Raw genomic sequence first — 18913 nt, 5'->3', positions numbered from 1 at the left:
TCTATTGATAGAAAATCACATAATCCAATTTTGTGATTTTTTTTAATAATAGTGCCAGTCGACCTTAATTTTCTGATATTTCATATCACACCAGATCCATAATTACATGTTACTGAAACCCCTATAGCTACACCCCTTCGTTAAAAACTGTTTCACAGACTGAAAGTGGATTCAGTCACACCCAGACTCTCCTCTGAGAAGTTTAGAGATCAAGGGCGTCTACTCTGAACCTCATGACTCGACAAAAGAGCCTTCCTCATTCTTTTCACTGAGTCTTGTGGAAATCACTCCAACCTCACTCTGACTCAGTCTCGCCTATCCCTGTATTATTTCCTCCAGTCCTCATGTAAATCATTCCAATCCAATTCCATACAAATGCTTTTGCTTAACGAGTAGAGTAATAGAGTGAACTTGCTTTAAAATTGTAAAGTCACACTTCCATAAATATATATTAAAATAATTTTTTCCTGATATCTTTCCTAGTGATTATTTAAGTTACCTTTTCTAAGACTTCCTACTCCCCTCCACAACAGACCCATTCAGCAGAAATTCAGGTGTAGCAAACACAATAATACTTATATATCATCATACCTGGCCACATAGCAGACGTTATCAAGGCCTTACTAAGAGGTTCCTTGCAGGTTTGCCAGTCCAGTAATTCAGATTCTACATTCATTCTGAATAAAGCTCCTTATTACACTTAGTGACCATGCTTAGGACAGAGGATCACACCATGTGGTGACAGCATGATTGAGACTGGCAAAGCTTGAGCAAGATAAGAGATTTATCACCCTTGGAAGGTGAGAATATCTGACAGCTAAATTATTGAACCAAGTGAGAATAAGCAGCACGTTCAAAAATTAACTATATTCAAGAACAAAGAAAAATTTTGTCTGAGTGTGAAGGAAGAAATGTGTCATGTGAACATTTTATTTGGACTATAAATAGGTTTCATGAATAAGCACATCAACACATATTTTGGAGTTCTCATTATGAACAAACTGCCTGTATTGCTAAGCACACCACCCAGAAAGCTGACTCTTGCATAAAGAATCTTTGACCCTGATCATCCACTTTCCTGATGGTATTATTAAAAATAAAACATAAGATTCTGTGGAATTTTCTATCTTCAGAAATTCTCATGGAAAAGATTCCATTCAAATTATTTCCTATGTGCCCTCATCAGCAATCAAAAGAGCACTTATTTTCAGCACAGTGCACACACCCTCATACCTCACAGTGGTGAAGTTCACATTACAGAGAAAAATGCCAATGCACACATTCAGGTGACGAATGAACACAAGAAAATCATAATCTATCTACACATACTTATCCGGCAGATGAGTATGATGTATATATACAGTAAACACTCATTACAAATTACTTATTCAGTACTAATATACTAATTATCTATCACTATTGTTAACCTGTTGTTTTAGCTTAGTGAGGAATTTTCACAAAAATTTGGTCTATTATTTCTGCTATGTGTCCTAAGTCAAAATTCTCTAAAACAAAACAAATGCAAGCATTTATTTTTTCATGTCCTGAACAATGAGACAGTTATTTTTGTTAAATATGGGAGGCCTTGAGCATAAGTTAACTAAAGCTAACAGAAGGAGTCTGAAGTTTGAAGGATAAAGGACGTGCAAGAACTCACCACTAATGCTATTGTGGTTGTAGGAATCTAAAGGCAGAACACATGATTAGAAAGATGTGAAATCTTATTCAAGAAGATGTTGAAGAGCAAAACAACAGAGAAAGTCTTGAGAACAAAGTACCTTCTCCATGCCACCTCCTGGCTGTCTTTTCTCAAGCTTGAGAAGGACAGTGATAACCAAAGTACCACTTGAAAAGAGGAACACTCCCAGCTCACATACCCACATTCCAGCTCAGCAAAAAAAAAGCCCTAGTTTCTTTGTTAGTCTTCCCTTAAGGCATCTAATGTGCAATGAGAAAAGCTGTAAGATTTATACTGCTTCAGCTGCCTGCTCTTCATGTACCTACTCCCCATGCCCCAAGGCTAGCTGTTTGTCAATACCTATATAAAGGAGGTGTTTAATATGAAATTAGCTTTCCCGGGTTGCATGCCACAATAAACAATTTCAACATGATTGAGAAATACACACAGAGAATTATTTACATGGGCAACAGTCTAATAAACAAGATTCATACCATGTATCTTGCTGATTTGTTGTTGTTGTTGTTGTTGTTGTTGTTGGAAAGGTTTCATTACATTTCTCTCTAGACTTCAGCAGAAAACAGAAGCAAAATTTGCTGCCACTAACACTAAGGAGGAGTTAATCCCAATGAGAAAATATCCTCAGAGCCTAAACCTCACAAAGCAATGTGTGTTTTTCATTCACAGCATGTTTTCTCCGCCTGCACTGTATTGCTGTACTTCTCTTCAGAGAGGTCTTATGTCTAAAAAGAATGGAAAATGTCCATGCATTACCCTATTCATCATTACAAGACCAGTCATGTCTGACAACATGTCACTATCTCAGGAATCATCTACTACTCTTTCTTTTCTGTATTTTATATCCTAGCCACCACTAAACAGGGGAGCCCTTGAAGAACCTTCAGTATTTTATCTGTTACTTTTCCCTGGTTCTGTGAATATGTAGGTTGAATATTAAACCTCCACTGGCTTATTCACTGTTAAACTTTGAATTTCTAAAGTATGTGGCCTTATTGGCATTGGAAGAAATTTTTAAACTTTATTTAGCAAAATAACTAATTTTTTAATGTATTTGTTACACATATTTACAGCTTATTTCCCTTATTTTTTTCCTGTAAATATTTTGCTTACAGAAAGCTGGATTTAAGTACTAATCCTTTGTATACAAATTTAAGCTTATATGTAAGGCATTATGGAATATATTTACAAGATTCGAATATTAAATAATTTTATTTCATAAAAGGAGATAATGACAATTTAGAACTTTAACATACTGGAGATACAGAAAGAAAAATACATATGCCTTCTCCTTCTTATCAAGCAGACCTGTTCAGATTAAGGGTACAGTGGTTTCCCTGTCTCCTTCTGTGCCTACTTCCCTCACACACAAGCAGCTGTGTGGGACGAGTGGGGTGAGTCAGTTTGACTCAGATTTTTATATGGTTTTACGTCAGTTACACTACTGGGAAGAAGATATTCACAGCTCATTAGGAGTTCCTTCATGTCATAGGAAGAGCTTTATATGAGAAGCTAACTGTGTGTTAAAGTGATCACTTCCTAACTGACTGAAACTTTCCCTAAGTACCAAATCTGCTGACAGTTTTCAAGTATTAAAGTACCCAGCATTGTCTATGTTGGCGTTGACTTGCTGAAGACAGAGACCAGCCTGAACACTCTATGGTCTAAAAAAATGTCAATCTCATCCATCAGGAGACTGTTTAACCTGAAGATTTCTAGTGGTGCCAGCTGTTACTAGCATTGATTTTTACAGCTCCAGTTATCCATGTGATTCATGTGAACATGTCCAATGAGCATTGCCATGCTCTGAATAGAAGAATCAGTTATTCATTGTACCCTGATGCTTTATTTCTCTGGTATTTCTGCTTTAATTTCCAAAAACATGTTCAACATTTTAGCTCTTTAATTTTTAAACAAACCAAATGGATGTATTTAAAACTAATCTTTCTCTTGAACATTGCATAGAATAAATTATTTGGTGGGGTAGACCTTTAATAATAGTATGCAACCAGGGAAATGTGTAACAAATGTGAGGACAGAAAAAAGAGCATACCAGTTGAAAGAATCCAGAAACAAGTTAAATATTTAAAACTAAAATTCTCATTGTATAAATAGCACATAATATGATTAGACATTAAATATCTGTTTACTTTTTAGTCACTGTCCTCTTCGTGAGAAAACTTGCTGCTTGAAACTGCTGATGCACAGACCTCTGAGTACAAGCATCAGCAGATGTTTGCACATGGACTACAACCACCTAGCAAAATCTATACAACCACCTAGCAAAATCCATAAAGTCAACGTCAAACCTTATTCATAATAATCAGATGAAGGCAGAGGGACTCCAGTGAATAAGGTGAACAAGATTTTACTTCCCCATATCTTTATGGCCTTGATAATTAAAGCTTGAAAAAACAATCAGGACCAAAGTTATAAAGTAAATTAAGAATATTTGCTGGGAAGGTAGAAAATATATATGCCCACAGAGAAAAAATTATCTGTCAAGAATACCTGCAGAAAGATTTATATAAAGGAAATGTACCTAGCCTCAAGGAGGTGATAGCACAACATTACTTTAACTTGGCTCATCTGTCAGTGGAGCAAGGAACACATGAATGGACAATGATCCAGTTACTGTAGCACCAGAAAGGATTTGAATTTAATGTAAGATTGAAATATTCTTTATTCTATTATCTTCCTGGAAAAAAAAATACTTTTTTATGCCACAAGCCTATATAAATTTGTAAAATTGAGCTTTTAATTTATTTTTTTTTCGTCCCTCCTAGAGCACACCTCAGAACTCATAGAAACCTGAAAAAAATGTCATAAATGCTCAGGTAACCCAGCCTGCTGTCCATGAATATTTCCAGAGGTGCACTGAGTTCTCTATCCAAGTGGGTATATTAAGAATATAAAATGAAATCTGCACAATTTCGTAGGCTACACATCGAGCTCACAATTGTGAAATAGTCAAAAGTAATGGGGAAACTACACACAGCACAGACTACAGGCGGATCCTGCGTTTGCATGCAGCAGGCCCTGGAGTCACTGGGCTCTGAAGTCGTTCTGCCTCAGTCTATGGCACAAAGGTGCTTTGCTGCAAGCGAAACAGTAGAAAAGGGGACAGTGCCATCTAGAGAGCAAGCTGCTATCGGCTTTTCCCCGAAGACAATAACCAGAAGGAAAAGCCCAGTACCAGAGATTGGAAACCGGAGTCGTGCACAACAAAAGCCATTCGCAACCGAGACCCAAGAACATAAAAGGTGGAGCGGTGGACTGACTGCTCACACACTGTTAGTGATGCTATGCGATGCTTGCACAGTTAAACAACAGTCCGCACATTTCATGAGCAAACTTCTGGCATTCCCAGAAACCCTGCAAGCAGTTGTAGTTCTGTAAACTCCTAAGGCAGTTGCTCACCATGGATGCAAGGCAGTATCTTATGTTGCTGTGACCTCTGCTGGAGGAAACATCAAGGCACAAGTAAATTTTTTTACCTTTTTTTTTTTTTTTTTTTTTTTTTTTTTAGGCAACAGGAAGGGAAAATTGCACTTTTTACATCAATATAGTCATTAAAACCGTTTCTTCTTATGCATTCAGGTAAGATATAAGTTCATATTTGATGGCACATACTACTGTGAAACTAATGGTTAAGCATTCACACACCTGGTCACTGACTTTACAAGGAACAACTTTACTGCCCTACTTACTGATCCTAGTCAGATTTGGAGCAGTTCTGCAGTGAGAACCTCACAAACAGATAAAAGGGCTAAGAGTTCATACATAACTTAGTACATGGTCCAGTCGGGAAGAAGAAGAGAAATAGCTTAAAAGGAAGTGGATAGGAAAACAAAGGCACTAGTAATTTTTTAAAATTTTCTTTAGTTAACTTTAATTCAGCTTATTGAAGTGAGCATGAAAGGCATCCTTCCGCAGTCCATGAAATAGTCCATGAAATATTTATTAATTCATACTTTAACACTGGATAATGATGATCTCTGTATCTATAGTTTGTAATGACAGAGTCAACAAAGTAGAAGCTAAACTGCAAGCGAGGTACACAATTAGTATGGAGGAAAGGAAAAGAACAATAAAAAACCCAACCCTCTTTCAATGATTTTTCAGTGCTTGAAAATCTGGAGAGGTACCAGTTGACTGGCAAATGTTGTCCCAGTTTTCAAGAAAGCCATTAGGGATGACCTTGGTAACTACCGGCCTGTCAGTCTCACCTCAGTTCTTGGTAAGATGATGGAGAAGATTATTGTGGGAGCTATTGAAAAACAGTTTAAAACCAAAACAGTCATGGATACCAGCCAACACAGACTCATTAGGGGAAGGTCCTGTTTAACTAACTTGGTTTCTTTCTATGGCAAGGTAACCCACTTAGCTGACCAAGGGAAGCCAGCTGGTGTAATCTTTCTGATTTCAGAAAGGCATTTGATACTGTCTCTCACAGTATCCACCATTGCCAGCTGGTCAAGGGAGGTGATTGTCCCACTTTACTCTGCACTGGTACAGCCTCATCTTGAGTACCATGTGCAGTTTGGGGCATCACAGTAGGAAAAGAACATAGATCTACTATAAAGTGTCAGAGGGCTATGAGGTTGGTGAAGGGTTTAGAGGGCAAAGGGTATGAGGAGAGACTAAAGGCCTCTGTTCAGCCTGGAGGAGACTGAGGGGAGACCTCATTGCACCTTACTGCTTCCTCACTAGGGAAGGAGGAGGAGCAGGCACTGACCTCTTCTCTCTGATGATAGGACCTGAGGTTATGTTAGGAAGATGTGCTGGGGGAAGTTTAGGTTAGATATTAGGAAAAGTTTTTCACCCAGTGAGTGGTTGAGCAGTGGAAGCAGTTCTGGCACTGAGCCTGCCTGAATTCAAGAAGTGTTTGAATGATGCTGTCAGGCATCTGGTGTGATTCTGGAGGTACCCTACACAGGGACAGGAGCTGGCCTTGATGATCTTGATGGGTCCCTTCCAACTTGGCAGATTGTATTATTCTATGATAAAAGGATTTTACCACCCTTATTTAATTTGACTTAGCGACAACTTTAATAAACAAACAAGCTATAGGTGGGATATAAAGCTAATGAGTGCCACTTAGAAAACGTAAGAGTCATGTCTGAGATCTCATATAATCTTTAAAAATAAATATATCCAGACTGGTATAAGTATAAGGCAGTGAGGTAAGCTCATATGTTAAGTAATCAAATTTAATTTTAGTTCTGAATCAGTTAAATTCTGCTATGTACTGTAAAGAGAAGCAGTAGAAACAGAGCAAGAAAAGAGTCGTGAGGGCTTTCCCAGCTGTTCATTAAAACAGGAATACTGGATTCTTCCATGTAAGAATGACTTGGATAAGACTGCAGGCAATGGACCCACTATCAAGGTGCACTTGGGGGAGAGAAAAGAAATCAGAATTTTCAAGGTCCCTTCATTAAAATGCAAAGGAACTTCCTGTGTTGATTAAATAATACACATTGCATAGAAAAAGAAGGGTAAAGAAAAGATACCTACATGAAATTAAGTAAAAAAGGCAGTGAGCCCTGAGGGCTAATTTCATGTGTACAAGGAGGAGGACTTCTGATGTCAGAAAAATACTGCATGGCAGGATGGCTCTTTCAACAGCATGGGTTAAGTACAGGGCACCTACCCTTCTGCACCAGCCCTGTCAGAAGCATAGTGCCACTGGTGTGGTTGAATTTCCAGCCTCATGTTTCACAGGCAGCAGACAGATATATAGCATGAACAGAAAGGAAACCTGAATGTGCCTCCCCTGTCCAAAGGACGGGTCTGAGTTGTGGCATAGAGGAGTAGCAGCTGCAGGGCTGGGAAAGGTTGAGAAGCCTCTTGCCGTGCTGCTGGTGGACATTGTGTCTCAGAAAAGAAACAGAACCTTCCTTTGCTGGGTCCAAGTGGTGCCACAGTGCATGGCCAGACCATGTCACCGCCAGGGCAGTGGGACTCCAGACAGGGCTATTGCTAGAGATGCACCACCTTAACACTGCACAGAGAAGTAAAAAGCAGTAACTTCCCTGTTCTTGTCAGCATATGTCTGCTCTTCTCAGTGCCTGCTACATCCTTCCACTAAATTATCCTTAAAAGTCTGGTGCAACATGAAACCAAACCCTAGACCAAGCAAAGATTAGAGACAGCTCTGTGCTGGCAGTGGTGCCTTTGTATTTTAACTGAACAAATCTGCCAGGACACAGTCAAGCAATAAACAAGAGAAAGTTCCTTCTGGCTTCGTGTGGCTTAGTTTGCTTTAATTTAACTCATAATTTTTCCACAGATTAGTGTAAAAAGCTTGAGGGACAGATTTCCTATCTTGATACTCAGTTTGATGAGTGAGATCAGGCTACCTCTTTGATATAAAGCAATAGTTAGAAAATAGGGACCCACAAAGTGATAACCAGGGTTCCCAGTGCCACCAGAACCCTGGTATGGAGGGGATGGATGGATCAGAAGGCAGCTAGCTGCCTTTACAACCTACCTTAGCCATAGGTGATTCAGAAAACCCCTAGAAGACAATATTGAAGCAGGAGAGGAAATCAGATGTTAACATGTGATGTGCTTTGTGTTCTTTGCTATAGCCAATGTTCCATTTTCTAAGCAGTCACAGAACATAGATCATGGACTGTTTATAAGTAGGTATGTAGGCAGGTAGGTGGCTAGATCCTTAGACTGCTAGCTAGATGATAGATAGATAGATAGATAGATAGATAGATAGATAAGGGAGATAGATAGAGAAAATAAATAAATAGTTCCATAGTCTTGCTTAGTGATGAAATTAACCTCATATTATACAAGCAAAGAGTGGGCACTCAGTTTCTCTCAGCTACATTTGCAGCAGTTTGTCACCATACTACAGAATACTTCTCACTTCCAATTAAGGTTACACCACTTTTTTTCTCTGTATGGTAATGACAGAATATGTTTTCCATTATGCAGAGAAGTTCATCTGGGGAAAGGAAATACAGTCTGAGAATACCCATCTTCATGATGCTAATTCAGCACATAAGAAGCATTGGCTGTACCCGAGAGCTATAAACTGGCAACAATAATAGACCTTTACAATTGTGTAAGAGATTTCAGAAGCTTTCTGCCTTAGTTGTTTATAGGCAATAACAAGGCTTTTAAAGTATTTGGAAAAATGTCCTCAATGTTTTAATGTTTTTTACCACCTTTATGCAAAGTATCTGGAGCCATGGCTCAAAAAAAAAAAACAAAAAAGTGGGGAAAAAAGGAAATAAAAAACATCAGATACATTTGCTTTATCTTTATTGCAAAAAAGAAAATGGAAGGTTTTGGGTATTGGTGTTTTGTTGGAGATTTCGCCTTCATAATTTGAAAACCTTGTAAAGTATTTTAGATTTTTTTTCCTCCTACAATTCCTATGTAACACTTTTTTCTCATTCATTTATTAATTTTTCCACTTCTTTAAAGTAGTTTGAACTAGTGGAAAAATCACTCATCCTCTATCAGAGATGTAAATTTGTGGTTTTAATGCTCTATTAGCCATTTGACTATCTTTTGGTTAGCACATTTTATAAAAGTAGCTTTTAGTTGGTGAAGTCAAACACTTGGAGAAGCACAGATGAAGTTTTGTATTCAGAAAGATCAAAATTTTAAATTAGCAGTTTCATGAGTAAGAATTTATACTGACTGCAAACCATTTGCTTTAAGGATTAGGCAGTTTAAATATCTCCAATATAACTGGTTTGTTTCCTGCTCCCTTATTTTGAAACAATAGGTGGCAACTATTGTTGACTATAGATTGCATATTGGATTTATTTATTTTTTTTATGTAATTCAGAGAAAGAGAGAAAAAAGTATCCTGGTTCTATTTTTTTGTAAGTTCTTTACAATGGATTAAAAATTTGAGATACTAAAAGTTCTCCCCACAGTTGTGGAGAGCTGGCAAAGACACAGACAAAAGCATCTAATAGTAAGTAATAAACATAATTTACTTCAAACCTCATGATAGCAATGCAAACGTGACAAGAAAGAATAGATTGAAGTTGAAAGCTGAAAACAATTTTTGGAATTGTTTTCCGGGAAATTTCTTTTCTCCTCTGTGAGAGTGTGACCTCACTTATTTGTAATTGTCTCAAAAGAGCAATTTTAAGGTGAATAGCACTGGCAAGGGTGGAGGACCAGGCTGGGTAGAACAGAGCAGGGGGTGACACCTTGGGAAGAGATAAGAACTACTGGGTGGAGACTGCTCCCCTTTTCTGAGGGGCAGCCTGCAATGCTGGGACGTCCCTCCAGGCACAATTACCCTGGTCAGGGTAGAGGAAACCACCTTGATTGTACTGATGCTGATGTATCTGGCTGAGGGGGCTGGTACGGAGCGGGGAGTACCGCCAGGAAGGAGATAAGAGCTGATGAGTGGGTGGGAGACTGCACCCCTCTGCAGAAGCTCCCCCCATCCAGGCATCCTGCCTGCAATGGCTCTAATGCCAATGCCCCTGGCTTCTGTGGCAGCTGACTGACAGCTGCCCCTTTGGAACAAAAAGAACTCGGGGGTATATATGGCTGTCCATGTTGTGGCTGTTTTGTTGTCTCTTCACCCACTGCCATGTTGCATCAGACCCTGTCCAGGGTCAGCAACATCTTGAAGAAATTTGATGGACAGCTGGGCACCTGGTGGTGACTCTCACTCTCTCTCTCTCTAATTATTTCTTCCCACTTTTTTCCCACTTTTCTCTCTCTTTTATATCTTCTTTTCCTCTCTCCCTCTTTTGCCTGGCTCTATCTTTTTGCTTGTGTCAGTTGTCAAATACAGTCTGCTTGCACCTGGCCCTTCTGTGGTTGGACTTTGTTTCGCGGATTCAAAACAAAAATAAATTTTAATGTTACCCTAACATTCTCCGATTTCAGAATGAAATAATCAATAGTTTTCAAAATGTACGTAACTATGGCATTAGCTTCCCAGGTTGCAATGTGCAAATACATAAAATATCTTCCAATATAAAATCAAGGTCAAAAAAAAGGTCTCAAATAAAGTGTGAAATAATCTATTTCATTATTTTGCTAGCAGTTCAGCAGATGTGGTTCACAGGTTTCTATGATTGCACACTACAGCTGAGTTGTTATGTCCCAAAGGAAAGAAAAAATTTCTGATGTGAAATACAAGCTCGCTTCTTCAGATCTTAATGCTAAGCATCATAAAAGAATCAGACCCATGAAGTGCAGGTCAGTAAATTCAGGTAGAATGAATGTTCTCTTCCAGACATACAGGGAACTGATATTTACTCCTACCTTATATTATTATTAACACAAAACATCTTTCAGCTTTTTACACTAACCTAAGATCTTCTAATAGTGTAGATACAAGCAAATACATAGTGGCAATGTTCATGACCAAAGATGACGGATTTTTTTACCATGAGGACAGTTAAACATTAGTAAGTTTTAAGTCTCATCTCCACAGGGTGCTGAGACATCTCATATAAACTATAGTATTAGAAGAGCTGAACCAGATGATCCTCAAGGTCCCTTCCAACCTGATACCCCATGATTCTAGGATACTAGTAATACACCTGGGTCTTAACCTTACCAGCATTTCCATTTGCAAGTTGTCAATAGGATATGTAATTCCTCCCACTGTGTTTAAGCAATAAGATAAAACCTAACTGCCATAAAAATATCTTGGTCTTGTGCCTTTTATTAACTACTGGTCATGGTGGTCCTCAGATATATCAAAATCTTTCAAAAGTACTTTGTACTACTTATTACACTCCAAAAGGCTGGAAATGTGAAGATTCTTGTTGGATCCCAAAATGACAAAATAAAGATAACACATTATCAGGTGCAACTACACAATTTTATTGAACATAGGCAGAACAGGTGGTCAATAAAACTATAGTTGTTAGCCTCATCCTATAGAGAGAGACAGAAGAGAAAGGACAAAGTGAAAATACAGAATCACCCAAGAATAGAGGGAGAGAAAGAAGGGGGAGAGTTGGGGGAGGGGAGGGCAATCCCATCCTTGGGGAAGGCAAGGGATTAGTGTCTCTCTTCCTCTTATGCTGTTCATTTCTTGGTGCTCCTCAGACACTAGCCAATTGTTGCCTGTAGAATGGCCACTTCCCTTGTAGTTTGCAAGATTTGCCATCAGCTGCATCAGCAGAATTAATAGGTTTTGGCTCGGTGTTTTCCCTTATTTCTCTCTCCTAATTAACAGTCTCTCCTCCTGTCAAGGAGCTGTTTTTTCTCAAACTTTATTACTTCCTCTGTTGTTAAGGAAGTTTTATGGCCTCCCTCCTCCCTCCTTTCAAGGCCTTTGGACTCTTTGAGGAAAATACATAACTCACCCTGCCCTGTACAGAGTGAGAGAGATAAGAGCACCACCACCTGAGGATTCCATGCATTCTTCTTCCTGGGATGGCAGGCCAGTCCTATGGAGAGCTCCAGGAAACATTTCTTTCCCCCACCCACTTCCTCCCCTGTTGTATGCTATTTGTTGGGGGAAATAGTCCTTCCAGTTGCCAGTTATTGTGTGAGGCAAAGCCTCACTGGAACCTTACACCAGTATGCTAATGTAATGAAGTACACTTCTTTTACACAAAACAAAGTAGCATTAAATGCTCAGACAAACGTAATGAAGAATGAAAATTTTGAAGAGAAAAGTGTGGGACATGGTAAGGTGCACTGAACATTGATTTCACTGAAAGTAATTGTACAACAGAGCTCCGAGGTTCCCTAGCACTACTTTCAGGTTTAGCAACATAGAAGAATGAGAATGGTATATGTGACACCAATGTAAACAAAATATATTCTGTTTTTGTAAGCAAGATCACTTGCCATTATTTGAAGCAGAGAAAGTGTTATTCCTGCTGTCAGAAGTATTTGTTACCTGCTCAGCACTGCACAAGACTCAGAGGAGCAGATGTATGGGTAAGTGGATGAAGGTTGCTTGAGGTGCTTTTCAAAAAAAGCAGAGGCAAAAATTTTAACTTGAACGGCTCAAAATATAGGAGGGGTAGAGAAATGTTGTACAGAAAGGGAATGTGACTCAAAATATGATAATACAAAGCTATTGTAACAATCTCAGAATTGATTTTACCAAATAAGCATCATGTTTTCTTAAAGACAGAATTACTACAAAACATTTCAAGGTATAATAAAACACCTTGACTGCCAAGTCACAGAATCACAGAACTGCAGAATCACAGAATGCTAGGTTTTGGAAGAGAGCTCTGAAGATTATCTCGTCCAGCTTCCTGATAGGGAAAGATCATCTGGAGCTGATCACGTCGGGATTTGTCTATGTTATGTTATGGATAACACGGCAGGCAATTAAACAGAAGAACTAAGCCAGAAAGCATTGAAAGCACAATGAAACTTCATGAGTTTCATGAAACACAGTCCTGAAAGACCTTTACTTTAAAGTTCGAAAGACTAAGGGAAATATTTCAGTCACAGTAGTCTGATGTTGATCACAGGCATGAGCAGCATCTAATCTTGTCATTGTTATTCATGTTGTCTATATACTTTCTCATCACTGCATACACAGGTGCACCCACTTATTGTTGAAAATCAACACAGCATCTAGATCCAACAGAAAGTTCCTCAGAATTATTTCAGCTGTTGGATTCTTTGCTGTGTCTCTTATTCTTGATGTAAAGAAATCCCACAATGTGATATATTAAGCCTGCAGATAATGAAAAAGCCTTTAATACCCCAAAAAAAAAAATTCATTCTTCAGGGAACAAGGAATCTTTATTAAGATCTGTGTATGTAGCATTAATGTAAACACTTTGAAAATATGAAATATGTCTCTTGAATCAGTATTTTTTCTACTCTTTAACAAATACATCAAACATATTCTCAATTAACAGATTTTTACCCCAAACTTAACTGGTTTCTGTTTTTTATCATGCCTGACAGGCACCTAAAGATAAGACCGCTATTTAGAAGGTCTCCTGGTACGCTGTCAAGGCAAAGTTAATAAATTTAGCAAGGACTAAAGGATTACAATAATTTAAAGAGAAGTTGCTGGGATGGCTAATCTTTGCCAGTGTGTACCAGTGATTTATGAAAAGAGAGAACCTCTATTTTTTTTTTGCTGTATAAAAAATCAAAGAGAAAAGGAGAAGATGCAAGGAAAAGATGCTGTCTTTCTCTCCCCCCCCCCCCCCACCTCACCTTCTCTTGCCACTTTGGCTTCAGCTATGGGACAAAACCAGCAGAGGGAAAAAAAAGTGTAGAACATCAGCCAAGCAGGAACAGTGGATCCTACGCCACCACCCCTACACCCACCAGAGACCAGGGCCAGTGGACTGTGATAAAACTAAATTGCTCTCTTGTTTTTTCTTTCTTTTTCTTAGCAATTCTCTCCCCAGAGTGACTAATTTATGAAATATCTCTCCTCTTGTAAACTTTTCTTTTAAAGGTGGTGCTACTGTCTCCTTTCCCAGAAACAAATCTTTATATTTTGCTTAAAACATAAAGCCTGTTATTTTTGTAAATTCGTGTTATTCAATGTTTATGAATAGTGGCTGATTTTTCCTCTCAATCAAAACATAAAATAATAGCTTGAATCATAACAAGAATAAACCCTTTTCTGCATTTCAGGGAATCAAAAGCATCAAAACCATCATCAGCATGAAAACCAGTTTACAACTCGAATTTATTCCAACACCCCTTGAAAAATTAAGGCAAGTCACCATGACATAAGGCATTTTTAAAATCAGTGTCTTAGTATTTTCTACAAAAAATCTTCCTTTTTCCAAGAAATATCCAGCATTTTTCTTTGTGAAATGTTAACACTGAGTTAAGCCTCCATGCAACTTGGTGTTTTCCAACAGACCAATATTGGCTTGTTGGAAAATTTTTGTCTTAAAGCACGGAAGCCCCAGAGTATTTCATCCCATGTTTAAGTTCAATAAGGCTACCGACAATCTTAAAAGTTTCTGGGATCAGTTTGAAAGCTATTCATGCTAGAAGAAGAGTTCAGATTAAGACCATTGGGATTAATGTACTTTTTCCACCTGTCTGAAGTCTGAAGTTCATAAATTAGAAATCCTATCTGAGGCAGAAGAAACAACTTACACTGCACTTGGCTGTACTTTCTCTAACCAAAAATACAAAACTTGCTTCACCCCAGAAGCAGACATGTCTTGGGATCTAGTTTAAACTCATTTGATTTCTCACTTAATAACGATACCTTCTCAGTCTTTATGCCAGAAAGACCCTCCTTTATAGTTACTGCAACACATTTATGTCTTTATTTGGTTATCAGATCTTAGTGATTACATGCAAAACAGCCATACTGGTGCTCACTAAAGGTCTGATTGATGTAACATTATCTCAAGCTGATAGCAGCTGCTTGTAGAAGCAGCACAAGAGTCAAGTATAAAGTGACCTTTGCCTTGGTTCATCCTCCCAGGTTTTGGCTACCAATTTAAAGACTGCTTAAACTGGAAATTGGATTGGGATCATTGAGTTTTATGAGAATGCTGTTTTTCTTGGTCATCTTTTTTTTCAACTAGTTGCACAGTTAACTATGCAGAAGTTATTTTGTGATATCACAGACTTTTTTTTTTACTGAGGTATGGTTAATGTTTTTCTACTGCACAAAATGGACATATATTATCACAGAAAGCCCCCAGTGGAATGACATTTGATTTTTAAAAGGTGGTCACTTGGCTAATTTTGTTGTTGTTAATCTTGTGAGACTTACGATAGTTATCAAAGCCCAAATTCTGAAGGAGGAAATAAAATCCAAACATAGGAAAATAAATCTGTTTCTATGGAATGAACAACATCATCTCACACATGGTCTTTCATATATCCTGTGTTTCCTCAAGGCCAAGGAAACTAAAGACTCATTCCACCCTACACTGTTAAGAGGTCAGTACAAGTATACAACTATATATCTACAGAGAAGATAATATAGTACATAGTATCATGCAATAATAAGTGCCTCTGGGCCACAGCACAATCCTAGTGAGTATTTGGGGAAAATCATTGCACAGCTGTCTTACCTCTATTCCTCAAACATGGCTTTTTCTTCACCCCTTTGATTTTTCAAATTTAATTTTAATCTTCCAGAATGTGATAAAAGTATTATTAGTTAAATATTGTAGTGTAATAAGAGTTAAATTTTCTTCACAGCAGCACACAGAATAGTATTTTTTTACCTTTGTAATACTTTCCCAAAGGCTTTAGATGTAATCATCCAGCTTTTGAAAACACCTTAGTTGTCCCATGTACTATCTGAAATCTTTGAGTAAGCATACCTGATCTTCAGAAGACAAGCTATGTGCAGTGTTTAAATAGAACTGAGACAACTCTCATAGAATTTATACAAAACTGTTTTCAGTGAACTATGCTTCTAAGAAAAAGGAAAATATGTTAAGGCACACTATCAGGCTTCTGAGAAAACAATCAACTGACTGCAAAATGTTTTTCATTCTTCTATTAAATGTCTTCCAGTAAGTATCCCTAAGTTTAGTAACCTAGAAGTACAGAAGACATACACAATGTTTTCTTCTGAAGCCTCCCATCCTGCAAAAACTCGTGGACAGAGATAACTTCTATACACATGAAGATTTACAATGAGTACAGCAGGGTTCTGCACTTTCAGGAGTGTACACGGGGTTAGTACCACTCTTCCTCCATCATATCACAATGTGCCTGAGGCTTCTTATCTGTAGTTTGGAGGGCCCCTGGGCACTCCTGGCTGTGTCCCTGGGAATCGTGGGTTTCCAGGTGCATAGCCTGGCACTCCATACCCCCTGGGAGCTGGTGGCCTTGTCACAGCTATGGATGGGGGAGGGAGGTTTCCTCCTCTGTTTTGGGGGAGATAGTGTCCATTTGGGGCAGAACCTGGATGCCGGAGTGACTGAGAGGAGCTGACTTCTTGTTGCTGGCCTGTCTTCTTCACTTCATTGTCATTCTGTACTTTCTTGTTGTCTGAAATGTGTTTTGAAAAAAGAATTTAAAATAAACATGTAAAACAGAATCTCCCTGAGAGGTAAATCCTGCAGCTACCTGCCTACTCCAGATTGCAGTGGGAAGTGTGGAGCTTCCTTTGCCAATAGCCTGAAATTAGGGATAGTACACCTTCAGAATCTTTGCACCCTATTTTCCCTTCCATCCTTCCTGCAAGACCCTGAATGGAGAAAAGTTAAGGATTTTCCCAAGTAGATATCAACTATAAAGCGTGATGAAGGCAGAAATTTCAAAGTCAAGCAGAAAGGGTTTGAGGCTATAGACATGCATTGCCCAAAGACAATCATGTGTAATATCAGTTTCTCTGCTAGCTGTGGACCTGTAATGTCTGTAATGCATGCATGGATGACAGGGAAAGCAGTGTCCAGCAAAAGGTAAACAGCCTGCAAAATGCAACAGGACAGACTGAAACTTGCCTGATCAACATAGGCTTTCTGGTAAGGGTTGTTACTGTTCTGTTGTCTGACTATACATACTCCTAGTGAACCCAACACAGACGACAGAATTTTCCTGAGCAGTCGAGGATCAATTGAACAGTAGAATGCAAGATTTGGAACCAACAGGTTTGTGATAGGTAAGAAAGATCACTGACATGCAGACTGGTCTGCAAGTGGGTTTTTTTTCAGGACTAAGGTCTTTCAATTCATAAAAGGTCTATTAGACGTTTTTTTTCACTTGGGTGAAAAATTCACTTTAGCCTTGTCCATTGTGGAATAATATCACAGTATTTCTTAAAAGAGACCAAGAAAGAAAACAAAAATGGACTGGAGGTTAGGCTGATGCTTGTGATTCAGTGTTGTAAGTATCAGGAGATAATGGCAAAGGAAGCAATCAGGGCAATGGAGAAGAGTGTGGTCTGGCATATATTAATTCCTTATCCTGAGGTGTTCAAAACAGCCCTTACCTTGGTTTGCAGAGGATCCAGCTTGTTTGACTTCTTTTTCCTTTGGCTGTGATGATTCTGTCTCAAATGGATTTTCGTCTTGCTCATTTGACTTCTGAGCCCTTTGTTTATTCCTCCTTTTATTTTCTTCTGCTTGCTAATGAAGAGAGAAAGGGCATCTTTCAGTGACCCGAAGAGTTTCTCTAGTATTTTGTAAAGCAAAAAAATGATAATTCTCTATTCCTTACACTTTGTAGCTTCTTCTTAAGTTCCAAGTTAGCTTCCTTGTAGGATTTGGATGTAGCGTTGAGATAATAAATACTCAGGCTAAATTTAAAGAAAAAAATATATTTCTTGTTAGAAATATAAAGACTGTTAAACATTCGTATAGCAACCACTGAAGTTGTGAAAATATATAATCTGTATCTTTTCCTCATTTATCATGCCTCATCAGTAGTTGTATTTTGATGAAGAAAGATGCACTTCCCTGCAGTATGTAAGGAAGAAGGTAATGTTATATCAAGGGAAAAATAGCCAAAAGGAATTATTCTATAAATACTCTACATTCAACCTTATAGTAGTCAAGGAAGATGTTCAATAAATCTGCACCTCACAATATATTCTAAAGAATAACTTATTCAAGTTAATTAGGTTGTATGTTGTATCCTAAAAAAAGAATAAATCACACATAAAAATGTGAACTAACACAATAGTTCTCTTACTAAACAAAAACATAGCTGCCTAATGTAATTTTCTTTTTTTCAGTGTACTGCATTATTTTTGTGAAAACTTAGTGAAATTGGTATTTCTCACCATCCTGAAAAAAAGTTAGAGAAATTCTGATATGAAGCCCTTTATTGATGCAAGTAGTAAATAATCTGAATGTGCTGTTATCTCTTTTCTAGATTTTTCTTTATACTTTCCTTCTATTTTTTTCTTCTCTTTGTTTATGTTTAGTAACTTTTAGTATCTTTGATTTTTGCCTTGGAACTGAACACATATTTCAGAGGACAGCCTCAATACTTTGTTTTTCTAGCCAAAAGTTAAAATAGGATATGGTGTTAACCTTGAAAAGTTTTCATCTCAGAATTTCATGTGCTCATGTAAATATGTTCCATATTTATTTGAAGGTCTACAATGCAGAGTTACACTTCAGTTCATCTCATAGCATTAACTTCTGCTTCAGCAGTATGCTACATAATCCAACACATGTACACAACAATTCAAAATGCCTTTATAAAGCAGTATTCTATACAGTCTCTGGGAAAGTCATTATTTGTAACTAGGTATTGACTTAATGAAGTCTCCACTAGTTCTGTTTCATAAAGTCTCCCACACCCTGTTTCACATTCCTGTCCCAACAGCACATC

General features: G+C 38.1%; 1 protein-coding gene across 1 annotated transcript in view; it reads right to left on the bottom strand.

Annotated features, from left to right (window-relative positions):
• Positions 1 to 16352: 16352 nt before the first annotated feature.
• Positions 16353 to 18913, bottom strand: part of TMC1 (transmembrane channel like 1) — a 52335-nt gene continuing 49774 nt past the window's right edge. Inside the window, exons 18-20 of the mRNA XM_030467671.1 lie at positions 17792 to 17870; positions 17565 to 17700; positions 16353 to 16621 (exon numbers count right to left, since the gene is read on the bottom strand). Of these exons, the coding sequence (XP_030323531.1) occupies positions 16353 to 16621; positions 17565 to 17700; positions 17792 to 17870 (484 nt within the window). The remainder of the gene's footprint in view (positions 16622 to 17564; positions 17701 to 17791; positions 17871 to 18913) is intronic.

This window comes from Calypte anna, chromosome Z (genome assembly GCF_003957555.1).
Source record: "Calypte anna isolate BGI_N300 chromosome Z, bCalAnn1_v1.p, whole genome shotgun sequence".
In the NCBI taxonomy this organism is placed as follows: domain Eukaryota; kingdom Metazoa; phylum Chordata; class Aves; order Apodiformes; family Trochilidae; genus Calypte; species Calypte anna.
This window is presented reverse-complemented; position numbering and strand designations above follow the sequence as displayed.